The following is a 16,344-nucleotide window of genomic DNA, read 5'->3' as shown; positions in this document are numbered from 1 at the left end:
TTCCATTTTTCTTGGCAAGAACACAATGGAGTTGTTATTGCACGCCTTTAACTTGGTGGATTTTGGTGTTACAGTGCCACCTTGTGGTCACTTAGTTAAAAATATACTTTTCAAAGCCAAAAACAAAAAATAGTGCTTTGTTCTTGTTATCTGTGATTCAGAATTCAGTTGTGATTTGTGCTTACACACACAGACATACTTGTGTTGTTTGCTTACACACACACACACACACACCAGCCTAAGAGTAGTGCTTCATGTTTGTAGAGGATGGAAACAGAACATCTTTCTAAAAATATTCTTGTAATGCAGACTGTCTCCTAAGTGTCGAAATGAACTAAGCAACAAACTTAGTATTTTCAAACATAAAATGATATAATGTGTTATCATTGGTAAAGTACAAATGTATATTCTCTATTCATGATAAAGAATTGATGAAAATAAATAATGTTTTTCTTCCTAATATGTTCAGAATTTGTTTACCTGGTGTTTCACACCTTTTCTATGGAATAAAGAAGTAGATGTAAATAAAACATATAGAAAATCGAAGTTTCCAGGAAGACTATGTCTAGAAATTTCTAAAGCAGCTTGTTAGAAATAAGAGCATATAATTCACCATGAGGCTAGCTTTATAAGTGAGGAAAGCTTTGTTTCGGGGGAAGAGAATCACACATTTAATAGAGGACACACTTCAGGAGACATTGAATAAAAAGAAGCACTTTTCCAGCAGTGTGATTTGCTTTTTAGTGTGATTTGCTTTTGAAGAGAGACTATAGTGTGCTAGGAAACTAGCAATGATATACTTGAAAGATAGTGTATGCTTGAAAAAATTTCTTTTTAATGTTTTACAAATATTTAAATCCACATATTGCTCTTAGGATTGATTCCATTAAGTTGTGAACAGAATTTGCTGAAAGATAATCCATGTGTAGAACTAATTTGGTATTATAAAGGAGGGAAAGAGCATTTTCCATGCCCCCATTCACCCAGATTGTGTCTGCAGATTAACCCTGCCATCTCAGAACCTAGGACAATCAATTGGCTGCAAAATAATGATGTAAACCAACAAATTCAGAGTTTTACATTTATTGCTACTCATTCTCAGTTTTTAAATTTCACTATACTACACTACAGGCTAAAGTTTACAAAAACATTTCTTATTTTCTGCTTACAAATGTAATTAGCATTCTTTGTGAGGCACTGGGATATAGATACAAATAAAAACTGAATTAAAATAAGTTACTTATAATCAAACCACCCATAAAAATCACTGTTAGCACTTTAGTCTATGTATCATCCAAATCTTCTTTTGTTTCTTTAGAAAATAATATTATGACTCTATTTATTCTTTTTTTTAAACTTTTATTTAATGAATATAAGTTTCCAAAGTACAGCTTATGGATTACAATGGCTTCCCCCCTCCCAAAACTTCCCTCCCACCCACAACCCTCCCCTTTCCCGCTCCCTCTCCCCTTCCATTCACATCAAGATTCATTTTCAATTCTCTTTATACACAGAAGATCAGTTCAGTATATATTAAGTAAAGATTTCAACAGTTTGCCCCCACATAGCAACACGAAGTGAAAAAATACTGTTGGAGTTCTAGTTATAGCATTAAATAACAGTGTACAGCACATTAAAGACAGAGATCCTACATGATATTTTTTAAAAATTGATTAATTTTGTATGCAATTTCCAATTTAACACCAGGTTTTTTTTTTTTTTCATTTTCAATTATCTTTATTCACATAAGATCGATTCAGTATATGCTGAGTAAAGATTTCATCAGTTTGCACCCACACAGACACACAAAGTGTAAAAATACTGTTTTAGTACTAGTTATAGCATCACTTCACATTGGACAACACATTAAGGACAGATCCCACATGAGACATAAGTACACAGTGACTCCTGTTGTTGATTTAACAATTTGACATTCTTGTTTATGGCGTCAGTAATCTCCCTAGGCTCTAGTCATGAGTTGCCAAGGCTGTAGAAGCCTTTAGGGTTCGCCGACTTTGATCTTATTCCGATAGGGTCATAGTCAAAGTGGAAGTTCTCTCCTCCCTTCAGAGAAAAGTACCTCCCTCTTTGATGGCCCCGTTCTTTCCACTGGGATCTCACTCACAGAGATCTTTCATTTAGGTGGTTTTTTTTTTTATTTTTATTTTTATTTTTTATTTATTTTTTTTTTTTGCCAGAGTGTCTTGGCTTTCCATGCCTACTATACTCTCATGGGCTCTTCAGCCAGAACCGACTGCCTTAAGAGCTGATTCTGAGGCCAGAGTGCTATTTAGGACATCTGCCATTCTATGAGTCTGCTGTGTATCCCGCTTCCCATGTTGGATCATTCTCTCCCTTTTTGATTCTATCAGTTAGTATTAGCAGACACTAGTCTTGTTTGTGTGATCCCTTTGACTCTTAGACCTATCAGAGTGATCAATTGTGAGCTGAAATTGATTACCTGGACTAGTGAGATGGCATTGGTACATGCCACCTTGATGGGATTGTATTGGAATCCCCTGGCACATTTCTAACTCTACCATTTGGGGCAAGTCCGATTGACCTGATCAGCTCTTGTCCTGACTGTTGATGTACAATGTAATACTTTATCCTTTTTAGTATTTTTGTTGTTGTTGTTGTTCTAGTACTAGTGATTGAACTCTGTAATTAACACACAATTATTCTTAGGTGTTTAAATTTTAACTGAAAAGTGATCCGTGTTAAATATAAGAGTGGGAAAAAGAGAGGGAGGAGATGTACAATTTGGGACATGCTCAATTGGACTCTATTTATTCCTTTTTTAATTTTTTTTAATTAAACTTTTATTTAATGAATATAAATTTCCAAAGTATAGCTTATGGGTTACAATGGCTTCCCCCTCCCAAAACTTCCCTCCCACCCACAACCCTCCCCTTTCCCGCTCCCTCTCCCCTTCCAATCACATCATGATTCATTTTCAATTCTCTTTATATACAAAAGATCAGTTTAGTATATATTAGGTAACGATTTCAACAGTTTGCCCCCATATAGCAACACAAAGTGAAAAAAATACTGTTGGAGTACTAGTTATAGCATTAAATAAGAGTGTACAGCACATTAAAGACAGAGATCCTACATAATATTTTTTTAAAAATTAATTAATTTTCTATGCAATTTCCAATTTAACACCAGGTTTTTTTTTTTATTTCCAATTTCTATTTATTCTTATAACATCCTCTAGCCTATTGGTTTTCTTTAATTATGCCTTTAAATAGCATTTATAATTTCATTTTATAGCAAAATAGCTACATGATAATTAATTTAAATTATTTCTCATTATGAGATACTTGATTTTTTTTACAGATTTATTTGTTTGAAAGTCAGAGTTACAGGAAGAGAGTGAGAAACAGAGAGAGGGGAGATCTTCCAGCATCTTGCCCACTCCCCAAATGGTTGAAACGAGCCAAGAGCTTCATCTGGGTCTCCCACATGGGTTCAGGGGCCCAAGCACTTGGGCCATCCCCTGCTTCTTTCTCAGGTACATTATCAGAGAGCTGGATCAGAAGTGGAATGGCTGAGATTTGACCTAGCGCCCATATGGAATGCTGGCGCTGCAGTGGCAGCTTAATCTGCTGTGCCACAGAACTGTCGCTTGAATTGTTTTCAAAATTTGTTTCCTAAAACCCATACTGGGATGACTATATATATATATACATACACACACACACACACACACACATATATATATATGAATGTGTGTGTGAATTGTCTGTCATGGATAACATACCTGTATTCATATATCTTTGTTTTCATTTCTTAGCCAATAATTTACTTAAATTTTTAAAATATTCCTAGAAAGAACTTTTTTTTTTTTTTGACAGGCAGAGTGGACAGTGAGAGAGAGAGACAGACAGAAAGGTCTTCCTTTGCCGTTGGTTCACTCTCCAATGGCCGCCGCGGTTGGCGCGCTGCGGCCGGCGCACCGCACTGATCCGATGGCAGGAGCCAGGTGCTTCTCCTGGTCTCCCATGGGGTGCAGGGCCCAAGCACTTGGGCCATCCTCCACTGCACTCCCTGGCCACAGCAGAGAGCTGGCCTGGAAGAGGGGCAACCGGGACAGGATCGGTGCCCCGACCGGGACTAGAACCCGGTGTGCCGGCGCCGCAAGGCAGAGGATTAGCCTAGTGAGCCGTGGCGCCGGCCCCTAGAAAGAACTTTTAAAATATTTACTTATTTACTTCAAAGTCAGAGTGAGAGAGTGAGAAAGATCTTCCATCCTTTGGTTCACTCTCCAAATGCCTGCAACAGCAGGAACTGGGGCAGGCCAAAGGCGGGAACCTGGAATTCCATCTGGATCTCCCACATTGGTGGCGGGGGACCAAATACTTGGGCTATCATCTGCTGCTTTCACAGGCACATTAGTAGGGACTCAGCCCCTAGAGAGGAATTTTTAATAAAGAACTGCCAGAAAAGTGGATATTGACAATTTAAGACTAATTACTAATATACTGGTCATCATAAAAAAAAATGTGTATTCCCACTAGTTTAAGTTTGACTGTCCCCCTTCAATTCTAATGGTACTACCTTCCCCGTACCTTATATGTACTGAAGTATAATGCATATATGGACAAGTGCACAAGTGATAAGATCAATGAATTTTCACAAAGTCATATTATTGGTAAATTCCACTCAGTTCAACACATAGAATGTTGTTGGCAGTACCCAACAATCTCTCCTTGTGCCTTTTTAATTCTCACTTTAAATGATAATTGTTATCCCTCCTGAAACTTCCTTCATTAGTTTAGTCTCTTTTTGGATATTATCTAATAGGAATCATATAGTTTGATCGCTTTTGAGCCTGACTTATTTCATATAAGGTTTCATTTGTGAGTTTTGTCCGTATTGTTGAAGATGTAGATTGTTTCATATTTTGTTGCTTTATACTATTTGTCAACATTCTTCTTTAATCCTTTTCAGTTTAAAAGTGTAAACTATCATGGTGTTTAGTTTTTACTTAGAATCTTTGATTTGAGGTGAAGCTGAACATGTTTTGTTGGTTTCACTGATTATTTATACTTGCTCTTCTGTGACATTGGTCATTTTTTGTTCTTTTCATTTAACACTTGTTGCTCTATTGTGAATATATCTTTTGCCATGTCCCAAATGATAGGTCACATTGATCTTTAGTCACGAAAAAGAACAGTGACTATTGATTTTTTCACTGTCTTCAAAAGGCTAACTAACAATAAAAACTGTGTTCTTGTGACAAAGTAACAAATTTCCCCTCTGGGACTCCTGTAGTCTCAAGGTCTTGATTCTCAGCAGAGAGAAAACGAATATAATGCATGGATTCCAGACTCCGAAAGTGGACTATCTACGTGGTAGGTCAAAGCAATCTTGCAGCTATCATGCTGGGACATCTTGGTTTTTGCTACATTCATACTTTTTTGGGTCTTCTTTCAGCAACTGGTTTGTTTGAAACATGTGCTGCCCCAGGATACAAAACTTCTCTACAGTTAAGACTGACATCTGAGTATGACTGAGCTCTTCAAATGAGTATTTGTCAGCAGTTTTAGGCAACAAAAAAGAGCTATTGAAACTTTTCATATTGAGGAGTATAATGTGAAGAAATGGAAGTACAGAAGCAAATAGTCTTTTGTAAACTAAACCTGCCTTATGTCCCAAAGAATTCTTTGGATTTCTGGACTGTAGTTCTGTCCATGTGAAACTTTGTAAACACCCTCATTAGCCTTGTAAGAGAAGGTAGAAAAGTGGTTCCAATGACACATTCTCCTTGGCATGCCAAAGGGATATAAGAGGCTATTGAAAGAGTTCCCAACATCCGAATCTTGAACATTTAGTATAACAAAAAATAGAAAATACTATGGGATTATAACTAAATATGGAAACATAGGCAAAACTGCCATTCTCAAGCATTCTGAATAATTTCTGTAGATATTCTCCACTTTTAAAGAGTAAGATGAACACAGTGACTCCTTCCCCAGAGAGTAGAGTATGGGAAGGGTGAAAGACACGGCAGTGCAGATGCCTGGTAAACACCACCATGATCAGGCGACCAATGTTAATATCAGGTGTCAAAATATGTATTGATAGTATGTAGCCTTGATAAGATATTTTTGATAATTCTGCTTTACCTCTGTGGTATGCCTCCCAAATGCTGTAACTATAGACTGCCCATGAGAAAAAGAGGGTGTCATGGAAAATACATGGCTAGTACTACTCACAATAGTCAATTCAAGATCTATTAAACTACCACAACACAGAGGAGCCCATGGAGACATGATTATTAAAGTAACATGGTATTCTGGTGAGTTACTGGGGTACAAAAAGACATCAGGGTAAAAAATGTCTTTAGAGATATTTTTTTAAGAATGGCTACAGAGAATTACCATTGTGGCACAGCAGGATAAGCCGCAGCCTGCAATACCAACATCGCATATCTGAATGCCGGTTTGAGTCCCAGTTGTTCCATTTCTGATCGAGCTTCCTACTAATGTGCCTAGGAAAGCACTGGAAGATGGTCCAAGTGCTTGGGTCCCTGCCATCCACATAGAAGACCCAGATGGAGTTCCGGGCTCCTGGCTCCAATCTTATGCCTGGTCTAGCCCTAGCTATTGTGGCTATTTGGGGAAAGAACCAATGGATGGAAGATTTCTTTGATTCAACCTGTGTGTCTGTTTCTCTCTTTCTCTCATCACTTTGCATTTCAAATAAATAAAATTAATCTAAAAAAAACCAGAAAGAATCTTAGCTAATAAATCTAGGAAGAATAAGTTAGTGACATCCTCATTTATAAAATAATGAAACTCAAATAATGTATGGACACCATTAAATGTATCATGTAATTAAGCATTACATAGTACCCAAAATAGGTATAATGTTTATGTCTTTTAAAATTGTTTTCAATTAAAAATCCAAAAAAAATGAAAATGAAAAAGAATATGGATTTTGATAATACCGTGTTGACATTTGTTCATTACTTATGACAAATATACCATGATAATGTAAGATTTGACAAAGTTTCTTGGCTTAGCCAAACCTTAAGTCAAGCTACTGAAACTTCTTCTCGGCCCATCTGTGCATATCATTGGAAAGACACGTTTTAGCAATCTGTTAAATCAGTTTAACAAGAACTCTTAACCCCAATATTTAATCACCCTCTACATCTGATCAAGTTCCTTATCCTTTACCAACCCTTAGGTGATGCCTGATCACTCTGGCTGGTCTTCAGTAACACTCCTGTTAGGTCAGTTTAGTCAGAATCCCCCTTATCCCTGATGTTTCCTCTTAGTAATTTTCCACCCACTGCCTCCCACCCTGCGGCTATAAAACCACATGCCCATGCTGTAGTTGGAACTGAGCCCGGTCTCTCTACCTTACTGTGAGACCCCACTGCAATAGCCTCCATAGCTGTTGCAAAGTTACTAAATATGCTTTAACAATTATCATTGGCTATCTTTTCTTTAATGGATGTAACAATAGATAAAACTGAGTATATAACATTTGGGGAGTCTTTGTACAATCCACACAAGTTTTCTGCAAATCTAAAACTATTTTAAAATACAGAATTCATCAGAAAAATGCAAAAGAATAAAAAATAAAGATGTACAGAAGGAAGGAAGCAAGAAAGAAGGGAAGGAAAGGAGGTAAGGCAAGGAAGAAAGGCAGAGGGAAGGAGGAGAGAAAGGAAAAAAAAGGAAAGAGGGAGAGACCTGAGCACCGGAAGCATCAGCTGGGGTCTTGTAAAAAATTCAAAATCTCATGTTCCAATCCATCCTCCTGAATCAGAAATTCTGTGCATGTACTAGTAGTCTGTGCTTTTGATCCTGTAATTGAGAGCCACTGATCTAGACATTGGCCAAGCATTCTGCCTCCAGGTGCGTCTCATTTGAGATGAGGTCATGTTACTTCTCCTTCAATGGCCAGGGGTGAGGAATCCCTTTAGGCCTCTGCAGCTTCTATTACCAAATTGTCACCTTTCACAGAGGAATGGGATGCCTGCCTCTCTTCTCATATTATTAACATCTGATCTCCAGGGCCCTTCTCCGGCTCACTGTGCTCCATGTCTTCCACTTCACCAGCACACACAAATCTGCCCCACGTACAATATTCCCAAACACATGATCATGTACCAAATTGCATGTTTCTCAGGCTACAAATCAAGGCAGAGTGTGAATTCTCTGGAGACAGAGTAAACTTGGACCACCAGATGGTGACTTGGGCAAATTGTTTGGCTCTCTGTCGTTTGGCTTTTTTCTCTATGATTTGGGGATGATAGAAGAGTATCTACCTCAATGTGGTTTTGTGAAAATTGTGACTTAATGCACATGAGGTGTTAAAAATAGTATCCTGCACTTAACGAATGTCCAATAAATATGAGCTGTTATTGGGTATGGTGGTTGTATTGCCTCTGAAATATCTTTCCATATATGGCCATACCACCCTGGATGCATCTGATCTTGTCTGAAATATCCACTTTTCACAAAGTGGAAGAATGTTGTGTGGAGAATGACTTGATAAAGACTGGGGGATCTGGGCCAGAGAAGAGTGTTGCATAGTGGATAAAGCCACCACCTCCGACACCAGCATCCTGTATGATGCTGATTGGAGTACCCCATTTCTGATCCAACTGTCTGCTAATGGCTTGAAAAAGCAGCAGAAGATAGTCCAAAAGTCTGTGCCCTTGCTGCCCACATGGGACACCTGGGTGAAGCACCTGGCTTCAGCCTGGGCTAACCCATTGCTGTTGTCATCTGGGTAGTGAACCAGCAGATGGAAAATACTCTCTCTCTCTCTCTCTCTCTCCTTCCCTCCCTCCCTCTCTCTGTAACTCTGACATTCAAGTAAATAAATAAATCTTTAAAAAAAAGATTATGGGAGACTAATGGGGGAACCAAGCCAATAAATTCTTATTGTGAGTCACTGAGTATCCCTCCCCGACCTCACACATAACCTGTCACCTTGATTTAGGTTTGGGATGTTGAAAATATTCCATGTTGGTTATGTAATGCTTTTAGGATAAAGCTGGTGAATTAGAACCTGGGAGTAAATTAATCTTACATCATGCTCAACAAATAACACCACTTTAATTCTTATCTAAGATTATTCTAGTTCCAGTTCCAGAGATCCATAGCAGTCTCTATTAGCCTGAGAAACAAGATTGGTCATAAAAAAAAGTCAGCACTTCAGGGATTGTTGAAGCAGCAGGTGGGTAAGTGACTATGTTTGGATAACAGGTTCAGATTTTTGCTTATTTGCTCTTTGCCACAGGTTAAATAGAAATGCAGCATTTACATCTCATAAATACACAAGCCTTCAGTGTTCTGGTTTGCTTTCCAGATGGGAATTAGTGTGGTGGATTCTGCAGTATCCGGATTAGGAGGTTGCCCTTATGCAAAAGGTGCTTCTGGGAATGTTGCCACTGAGGATTTGGTCTATATGCTTAATGGCCTGGGGCTCAATACAGTAAGTTACTTTAAGATATTTTAATATTCATCCATTTCTTGCAACTGCAAATTGAAATGCTTCTCAGGTTTGACAACCAATTTTGAGGTCAAAGTTTTACAACACTTTTGCTTTTTTGCAAAAATGCACAGTGGGAAAATACAATAAAATTCTTTTGGGGGCTTTATAAAGTAACTTATAGCTCAAGCACCAAAAATGTTGCCATTTTGCATTTTATAGCGTTTCATGAACTCCAAAGTACTTTTCAATGTATTATCTGTTTCAATTTCACAGGTTTTATGACTTAGATCTTGTGTCCTTACTGTGTTGATTGTTGAGTTGTTTTTTGTTGTTTTTGTTTTCCTATATGAATATTTTCCTTGGAGGAAACTGAGGTCCTAATTGTCGCACAGAGACAACAAGGACTTCTGGAAAAACAAATCCCAGGGCACTTAAAAATGGTCAGGGGAAGAGTGTAGGGCAAGAATAATCTTGGGGACTAGCATTGTGGTGCAGTGGGTTATGTTGCTACTTGTGACACCAGCATCGCATATCAGAGTCCCATATCAGAGCTTCCTGCTAATGCACCTGGGGAAAGAGCAGAGGATACCTCAAGTACTTGGGCCCCTGCCACCCCTGTTTCTGGCTCCTGGCTTCAGCCTGGCCCAGCCCTATTGGTTGTAGCCATTTCAGGGAATGAACTAGTGAATGGAAGATTCTCTCTCTTTCTGTCTCTCTTGCTTTTTCTCTTCCTTTCTTTGTCACTCTGCTTTTCAAATAAATAAAAAAAAAAATCTTAAAAGAAGGAATACTCTATTTGCAAGTAGCACTGAAAATCACCTGCTGTATAATAACATCCCCCAAAGCCAAAAGCTTGATATAACCTATTAAACTATGGTGCAGAAGACTTTTTAGGGAAAATTACCTAAAGTAAGAAAACTGTCCTCAGATGATAAGACATTCAAAATGCTTTCTGAGATGCAAAATCATCATCTGAATTATAAAATAGCTTTATATCCCTCAGGACTGCTCCACCAAACTTTAGATTACTCCCCATTTCTGTAACATTCTAAGCTGCACCCCTACTCATACTTTCACCATAATCTGAAATGACCTTGTACCACCTACTCCCCTTTACATGAAAAGTGAGGCACATCATTTAGGTCATCTTCTGGTTTCCAGATCTGTCTATCCCTCAGGCCAAATTCTTATCTTCCTGTCCTTAGTTCTATATCTTTACCTCTGAACTTATCACAAGGTTGTATCATGGTCTTGCTTACAAGGTTCTCATAGCAGCACAGAGCAGTTATTATAATTTATTCATCTTCAGTGCCTGTGGCATACAGATGCTCAATAAATATTTATTGTAAGACTGATTTCATTTAGTGTTGAACACCAACAGCTGTTGCCTATAAACACCAAAAGCAATTGCCTATCGTCTCTGGTTAGGAATAAATATTATTTCATTTACAAAGTAGCTTAATTATTTTTCTCATAAGGCCATGGCAGAAACTAAGGAGAAACAGATCCTTTCTTGGAGAGTGTGTTATTAAATTATATCCACTGACAATTGATGCATAATATATGTTAGGTCCTATTCTAGGACTTTGAGAAACAAATGCAAGTTAGTCTATTAGTAAGAATTTCACAATTCAAGGAAATTGTTAATTTGAATAGCTGTCGCAATTCAATCAATTACCCTAGCTAAGAAACAGAATTGTTTATAATGTCTAATGGATTCACTATGTATCCCAGGCCCAATAAATTACGAAGAGCCACCAATTTGACTTCTAAAATATTTTGATTTTTATCCCCTCCTTCCTGTCGTTACTATGACTGCATTAGTGCAGAATCTTGTCTCTTTTCTGAATACTCATTTTCCACCTGTCAGCTCACTCCAGACTTACCTTTAAATTCATCCTTAATGGTACCATCAGAGGATTTCATCGGAAATACAAGTATGGGTATACCATGGTCCTGCTTGAACACTCATCAAGTCTTATTTCCTGAAAGGCAAATCTGTGTTCTGCCACAGAATCTGGACTGTTTGCATGTTTCCAGTATGAAAATCAGAGTTTGCCTTTTCTCCATGTATACCATGTGACTTTTGACCATCATTCTCCATACATACCACGTGATTTTTTGGTTGTCTTCTGCTGTTTTTCTCTTCCCATGGTACACCACACATCCTTCTTCTTCCAAGGTCTCCAACTGTCAGTGTAACATGGGCCAGGATTTACCTTTCCTGGCAGATATGTTATGCTCCTTTTCCCTGCTCAATGGATTGGTTGACCTTCACATCTGCTTCCATATTCATGTGAGCATATTGCTTTGCATGACTTTAAACTGTATTGTAAAGTTTACACTTTCTGATCATATTGTCTATCTGATCATACACTCCCTAAAGGAGAAACTACATTGTACATTAGCCTCTTGAAATCCAGAATGCATCACACAGTACATGAGATATATTTATTTATTTTTTCATTTATTAAATTTAATGAATATAAATTTCCAATGTACAGCTTATGGATTACAATGGCTTCCCCCCTCCCATAACTTCCCTCCCACCCACAACCCTCCCCTTTCCCGCTCCCTCTCCCCTTCCATTCACATCAAGATTCATTTTCAATTCTCTATATACAGAAGATCAGTTTAGTATATATTAAGTAAAGATTTCAACAGTTTGCCCTCACATAGGAACACAAAGTGAAAAAAAAATACTGTTGGAGTACTAGTTATAGCATTAAATAACAGTGTACAGCACATTAAAGACAGAGATCCTACATATTTTTTTTTAAATTAATTTTCTATGCCATTTCCAATTAACACCAGGTTTTTTTTTTCATTTCCAATTATCTTTATATACAGAAGATTGATTCAGTATATAATTAGTAAAGATTTCATCAGTTTGCACACACACAGAAACACAAAGTGTAAAAATACTGTCAGTACTAGTTATAGCATCACTAAACACCTAACAAATGTCTTAAGAATAGATGCAATATTTCATAATGGTATATTAATTAAATAAAATGATAGAGGACATAAAAAAATTCTGCTTTTGGTACCATATCAACAACTTCAATCACATAGTTTTTTTCAATCACATAATTTTTATGAGTGAAATTTTTGGAAAGTGGAGAATGTTAATAACTAAGATCTGTCTATGAACCTTTGATGTAATGCAGATGTGAAAGCCACGTGAAGCTAAGTGTTTACAAAATATCATTGCATTAAGAATGTTAAACTAAGTCTGCCTAACAGTTAGTCCATCTAAAATCATTACCATGACAAAAATAAACTTCTTAAATAAAAGCAAATAGTACTCTGAAAATAATTTACAAGTGTCATTTCACAAATTATTCTTATTGATCATTCTGAAAGAGAGAAGTAAATACAAAAAGAACTGTGCTTTAAATGTATTCAAGGAGAAGTAATTTGCTATCTTTAAATGTCTCATCTTTCTAAAAGAAAGATTATTATTACAGAAAGTCTCTATGAGTATTTTTCTTTGTCTATTTAAGGAAAAGTTAGAATTCCATAAATATTAAAAATTACTTCTTAATATCAGGAAAGGCTGAATATATTGAATTTTAAGTCCATGTTGTTTCTCATCCATGTGGAGGGAGGATGTTGGAACTTATGAAATACTCTACAAGGGCAAATTTGTGGCTAATCCTCCTAATTCTCTGACTCCCACTGTGACAGTGAAAGTGCTAGGTGGAGACTTCAGTGTAACCTTTCGTGACACCAAAATCCAGAGATGAGGAGCATGCCCTGAACTTGGCCTTCATACCCAACTGTGTATCTGTCATCCATGGATTTACCTAAGCCTTTGTTGATCCTATTTATACTTTCAGACAGTACAACCCCACAGGCAAACAAGTTCCAGATGTATATTAAATACTCCTTCATTTTATTTGACTTAAGAACTATTTCTTTCAGTATCATATTAATAACATTTCCAAACATAAAAAGTGTGTATATGTATATGTCTGTGTGTATTTTATTTATGCATTCAGCTTCTATATAATCTCTATGGCCTTATCAAGTTTGTTTATATAATAAAGAAATTTTTCTAACTATTTTCTTATTTATAAACTCCTCTAAGCCATTATCATTTTCATTGTCCTCCACTGATATTTTGTCAATTACTTTCTTATTTCATTATTGTCCTTCCTTGTCTTTAGATTTTAGCCCGAATTGCACTGAGTTATTCAGATATGTTCAGCCTGTGTTTTTATAAAAGGGTAAAATTCAAGGTGTATTTTATAAAGCAGACAAATCTAACATGTTGACTATATAATTCATGAAAACAAATGTTGCCCCCAAATTGATAATGGGTGACATCTTAGTAATTTTAAGTAGTTAATAATATTAATGAAATTTAAAAGAATATGTTTTGTCTTTTTTCTCTCTAATCCCCCTTCCTTCCTGTTACCCTCTCTTTTCCTTGCCAGGGTGTGAATCTTTACAAGGTGATGGAAGCTGGTGACTTTATTTGCAAAGCTGTGAATAAAACCACAAACTCTAAAGTAGCACAAGCCCTCTTCAATGCTTGACTGGATTTATTTATGACTTATGGTTGAGAAGATCCCTTTCAGCTAAATATAGTCATCTGAAAATCATTAATGTCAACCTGTTCTGAAATGTGAAGTAATAGACAAGAGTGGGAAAAAAAGAGATGCTTGATAAAAACATTACAATTGGAGAGATTATAAAGTCAACAGAGGGCAGTAGCAGTCATCAGGTAAATTGCAAGGTGAAGATAAATAATAAAACTTGTACTCATCTATGTGAATACAGAAGGGAGTCTACTCCTTTGGTCTTATAGAAATAACTTTTTAATTTAGTAGACGTGAAAATTGACTTCAGGTTTCCCTAAGTATTAAATACTATGTTGATTCTTAATCAAAATGGCTTAGCACTGTGTACACATTGTCAGTAGTTTATGAGCTCCTGCACAGTGTGCGTAGTGTGTGGCCTCCATATTACGCCTAATGCCTCTGGATCTCAACTTTCCATTTGCCAAGTCAGTTAAGTTATGGACCAAGAGCCAAATCTCCATCTGACCCTACATAATTTTTAGCAATAGAATTTTTAATATTTCAAATATGGATAACATCTGTTAACTATTTCAGTGACTTTATCTGGTTCCAAGAGGCTGTGGTCAATGGCAAGATGCCATATTCTGGAAACATATTACAACCTTCCATGTTTGTTACATACACTCAGTTTACTATACTTTCCCTTTCATCAGTTACACTGAAAACCAGCACAGTATCATTCAACTATTGAGAAATTATAAGGTATGACTTTGGTTCTGATGTCTACATTGCCTTGATGATACTAGGTTAATATATGTACCATAATCTACTTTCATAATTTTCAAGTCATTTCCAAATTGCTTAAGGAAATATCATTGTGATCCTGACTATGAATATAATTGTTGATTCAGGAAATAAGCTGTATTCCATTGATTTGAGTTGTTTTGATTATATCATATGATTTTTGGTTGACTTATTTAATAGTTGTTTTTAAAGTTTAAGTGGTTGATCTTTTGTCTATTGTTTTAGAAAGCATTGCCAGAGATGGCCAAAGTTAATATATCAAAGATTGAAAGAGATGACCAGAAAGATCATGTCAAGAAAAAAAACACCTCTGTAACCTACACAAATGACATGAGGACAGTATTACTACAAGTGGGTCTAAAATGTTAGTTCTATTATCTATGGAAACTACTACAATAATGTCAATTGATCTTATTTGAATCACGTTGAATTTAAATTGAAATATGAAAGTTAGTGTTGTGGATTTCCTAAGAAATGTTCATTAAAACCACTGAAATAAAAAAGAAAATCAAGAAAACAGGAGAAGTTCTGATTGCAACTAAGTTATCTTTAAAGATATATAGTAGGTGTCAACATTGTGCCATAGATGGTTGAATCACTATTTGTCATGCTGGCATCCCACACCAAAGTGCAGATTTCAGTGTTGGTTCAAGTGCTCAAGTCCTAGCTAAATTCTGCTTTCAATCCAGCTTCCTGCTGATGTGTCTGGGAAGGTAGCAGATGATAGTGCAAGTACTAGGCGCCTGCCACCTAAGTGGGAGACCCAAAACTAGAAGGCTGATTTTGGCCTGGCCCAGACTTGGCTATTGGAGGCATTTTGGGAGAGTGAATCAGCAGATGGAAGATCGCTGTCCATGTCTCTCCTTTTCTTTCTGATGCTCTGCCTTATAAATAAACAAATAAATAAATAAGTTTTAAAAATATACAGAATAATAAAGAACCACAACAGAAACATACTGGTAATTAATAAAACCAAACTAAATTCCCACAGAAGATGTCAACTTAATACCTTGTGACACGGTTTTGGAGCAGCAGCTATAACAGCATGCTTGTCTACAGAGAATGGTGAAAGCTAATCTCTGTTTAGGAGCAAAGGGAACAGTGTCATCAGCTGACAAAATTGTTGTGTGTATCTTCCTAAATTATATTGCCCATGTACATCTATCTTAATGAAGTCATCATGCTTAAATACTTGAGCAGAAACAGGGCACACACACTAGTTGTGTACAGCAGGTATGCCACATTTTTTGAGAACACTACATTTTCTGTCAGAGCTGTGGAGTTCCTAGTTTTAACACATTTAGAAAAACATCTGTTGATGTAAACTGCTTATAGAAACAGTTAATGAATGCAAATGAAATGCAGAGACAGTAGTCAGAAACCCCAGGTGCACTGTGCTACAGTTACCCTCCTTGCTCATCAGTCCACCCATTCACTTAGAGGAATACCTTAGTGATGCCTAATCATGTCTACCACAAGAAAGCTTGTGGCTTTGTAATTGGTATCCTTTCTCTACCTAAGCCATCTAAATCCCTTTGCTAGCTTA

The 16,344-nt window shown here is 36.8% G+C and overlaps 1 protein-coding gene across 3 annotated transcripts in view; it reads left to right on the top strand.

The window, feature by feature from the left end:
- Positions 1-14,009, top strand: part of HMGCLL1 (3-hydroxy-3-methylglutaryl-CoA lyase like 1) — a 151,583-nt gene extending 137,574 nt beyond the window's left edge. For all 3 annotated transcript variants that reach the window (XM_062187558.1, XM_062187557.1, XM_062187556.1), the window contains 2 exons: positions 9,340-9,465; positions 13,908-14,009. In XM_062187558.1, the coding sequence (XP_062043542.1) occupies positions 9,340-9,465; positions 13,908-14,009 (228 nt within the window). The remainder of the gene's footprint in view (positions 1-9,339; positions 9,466-13,907) is intronic.
- The last annotated feature ends 2,335 nt before the right edge of the window (positions 14,010-16,344 follow it).

The sequence above is a fragment of the Lepus europaeus genome, chromosome 3 (assembly GCF_033115175.1).
Source record: "Lepus europaeus isolate LE1 chromosome 3, mLepTim1.pri, whole genome shotgun sequence".
Lineage (NCBI taxonomy): Eukaryota > Metazoa > Chordata > Mammalia > Lagomorpha > Leporidae > Lepus > Lepus europaeus.
This window is presented reverse-complemented; position numbering and strand designations above follow the sequence as displayed.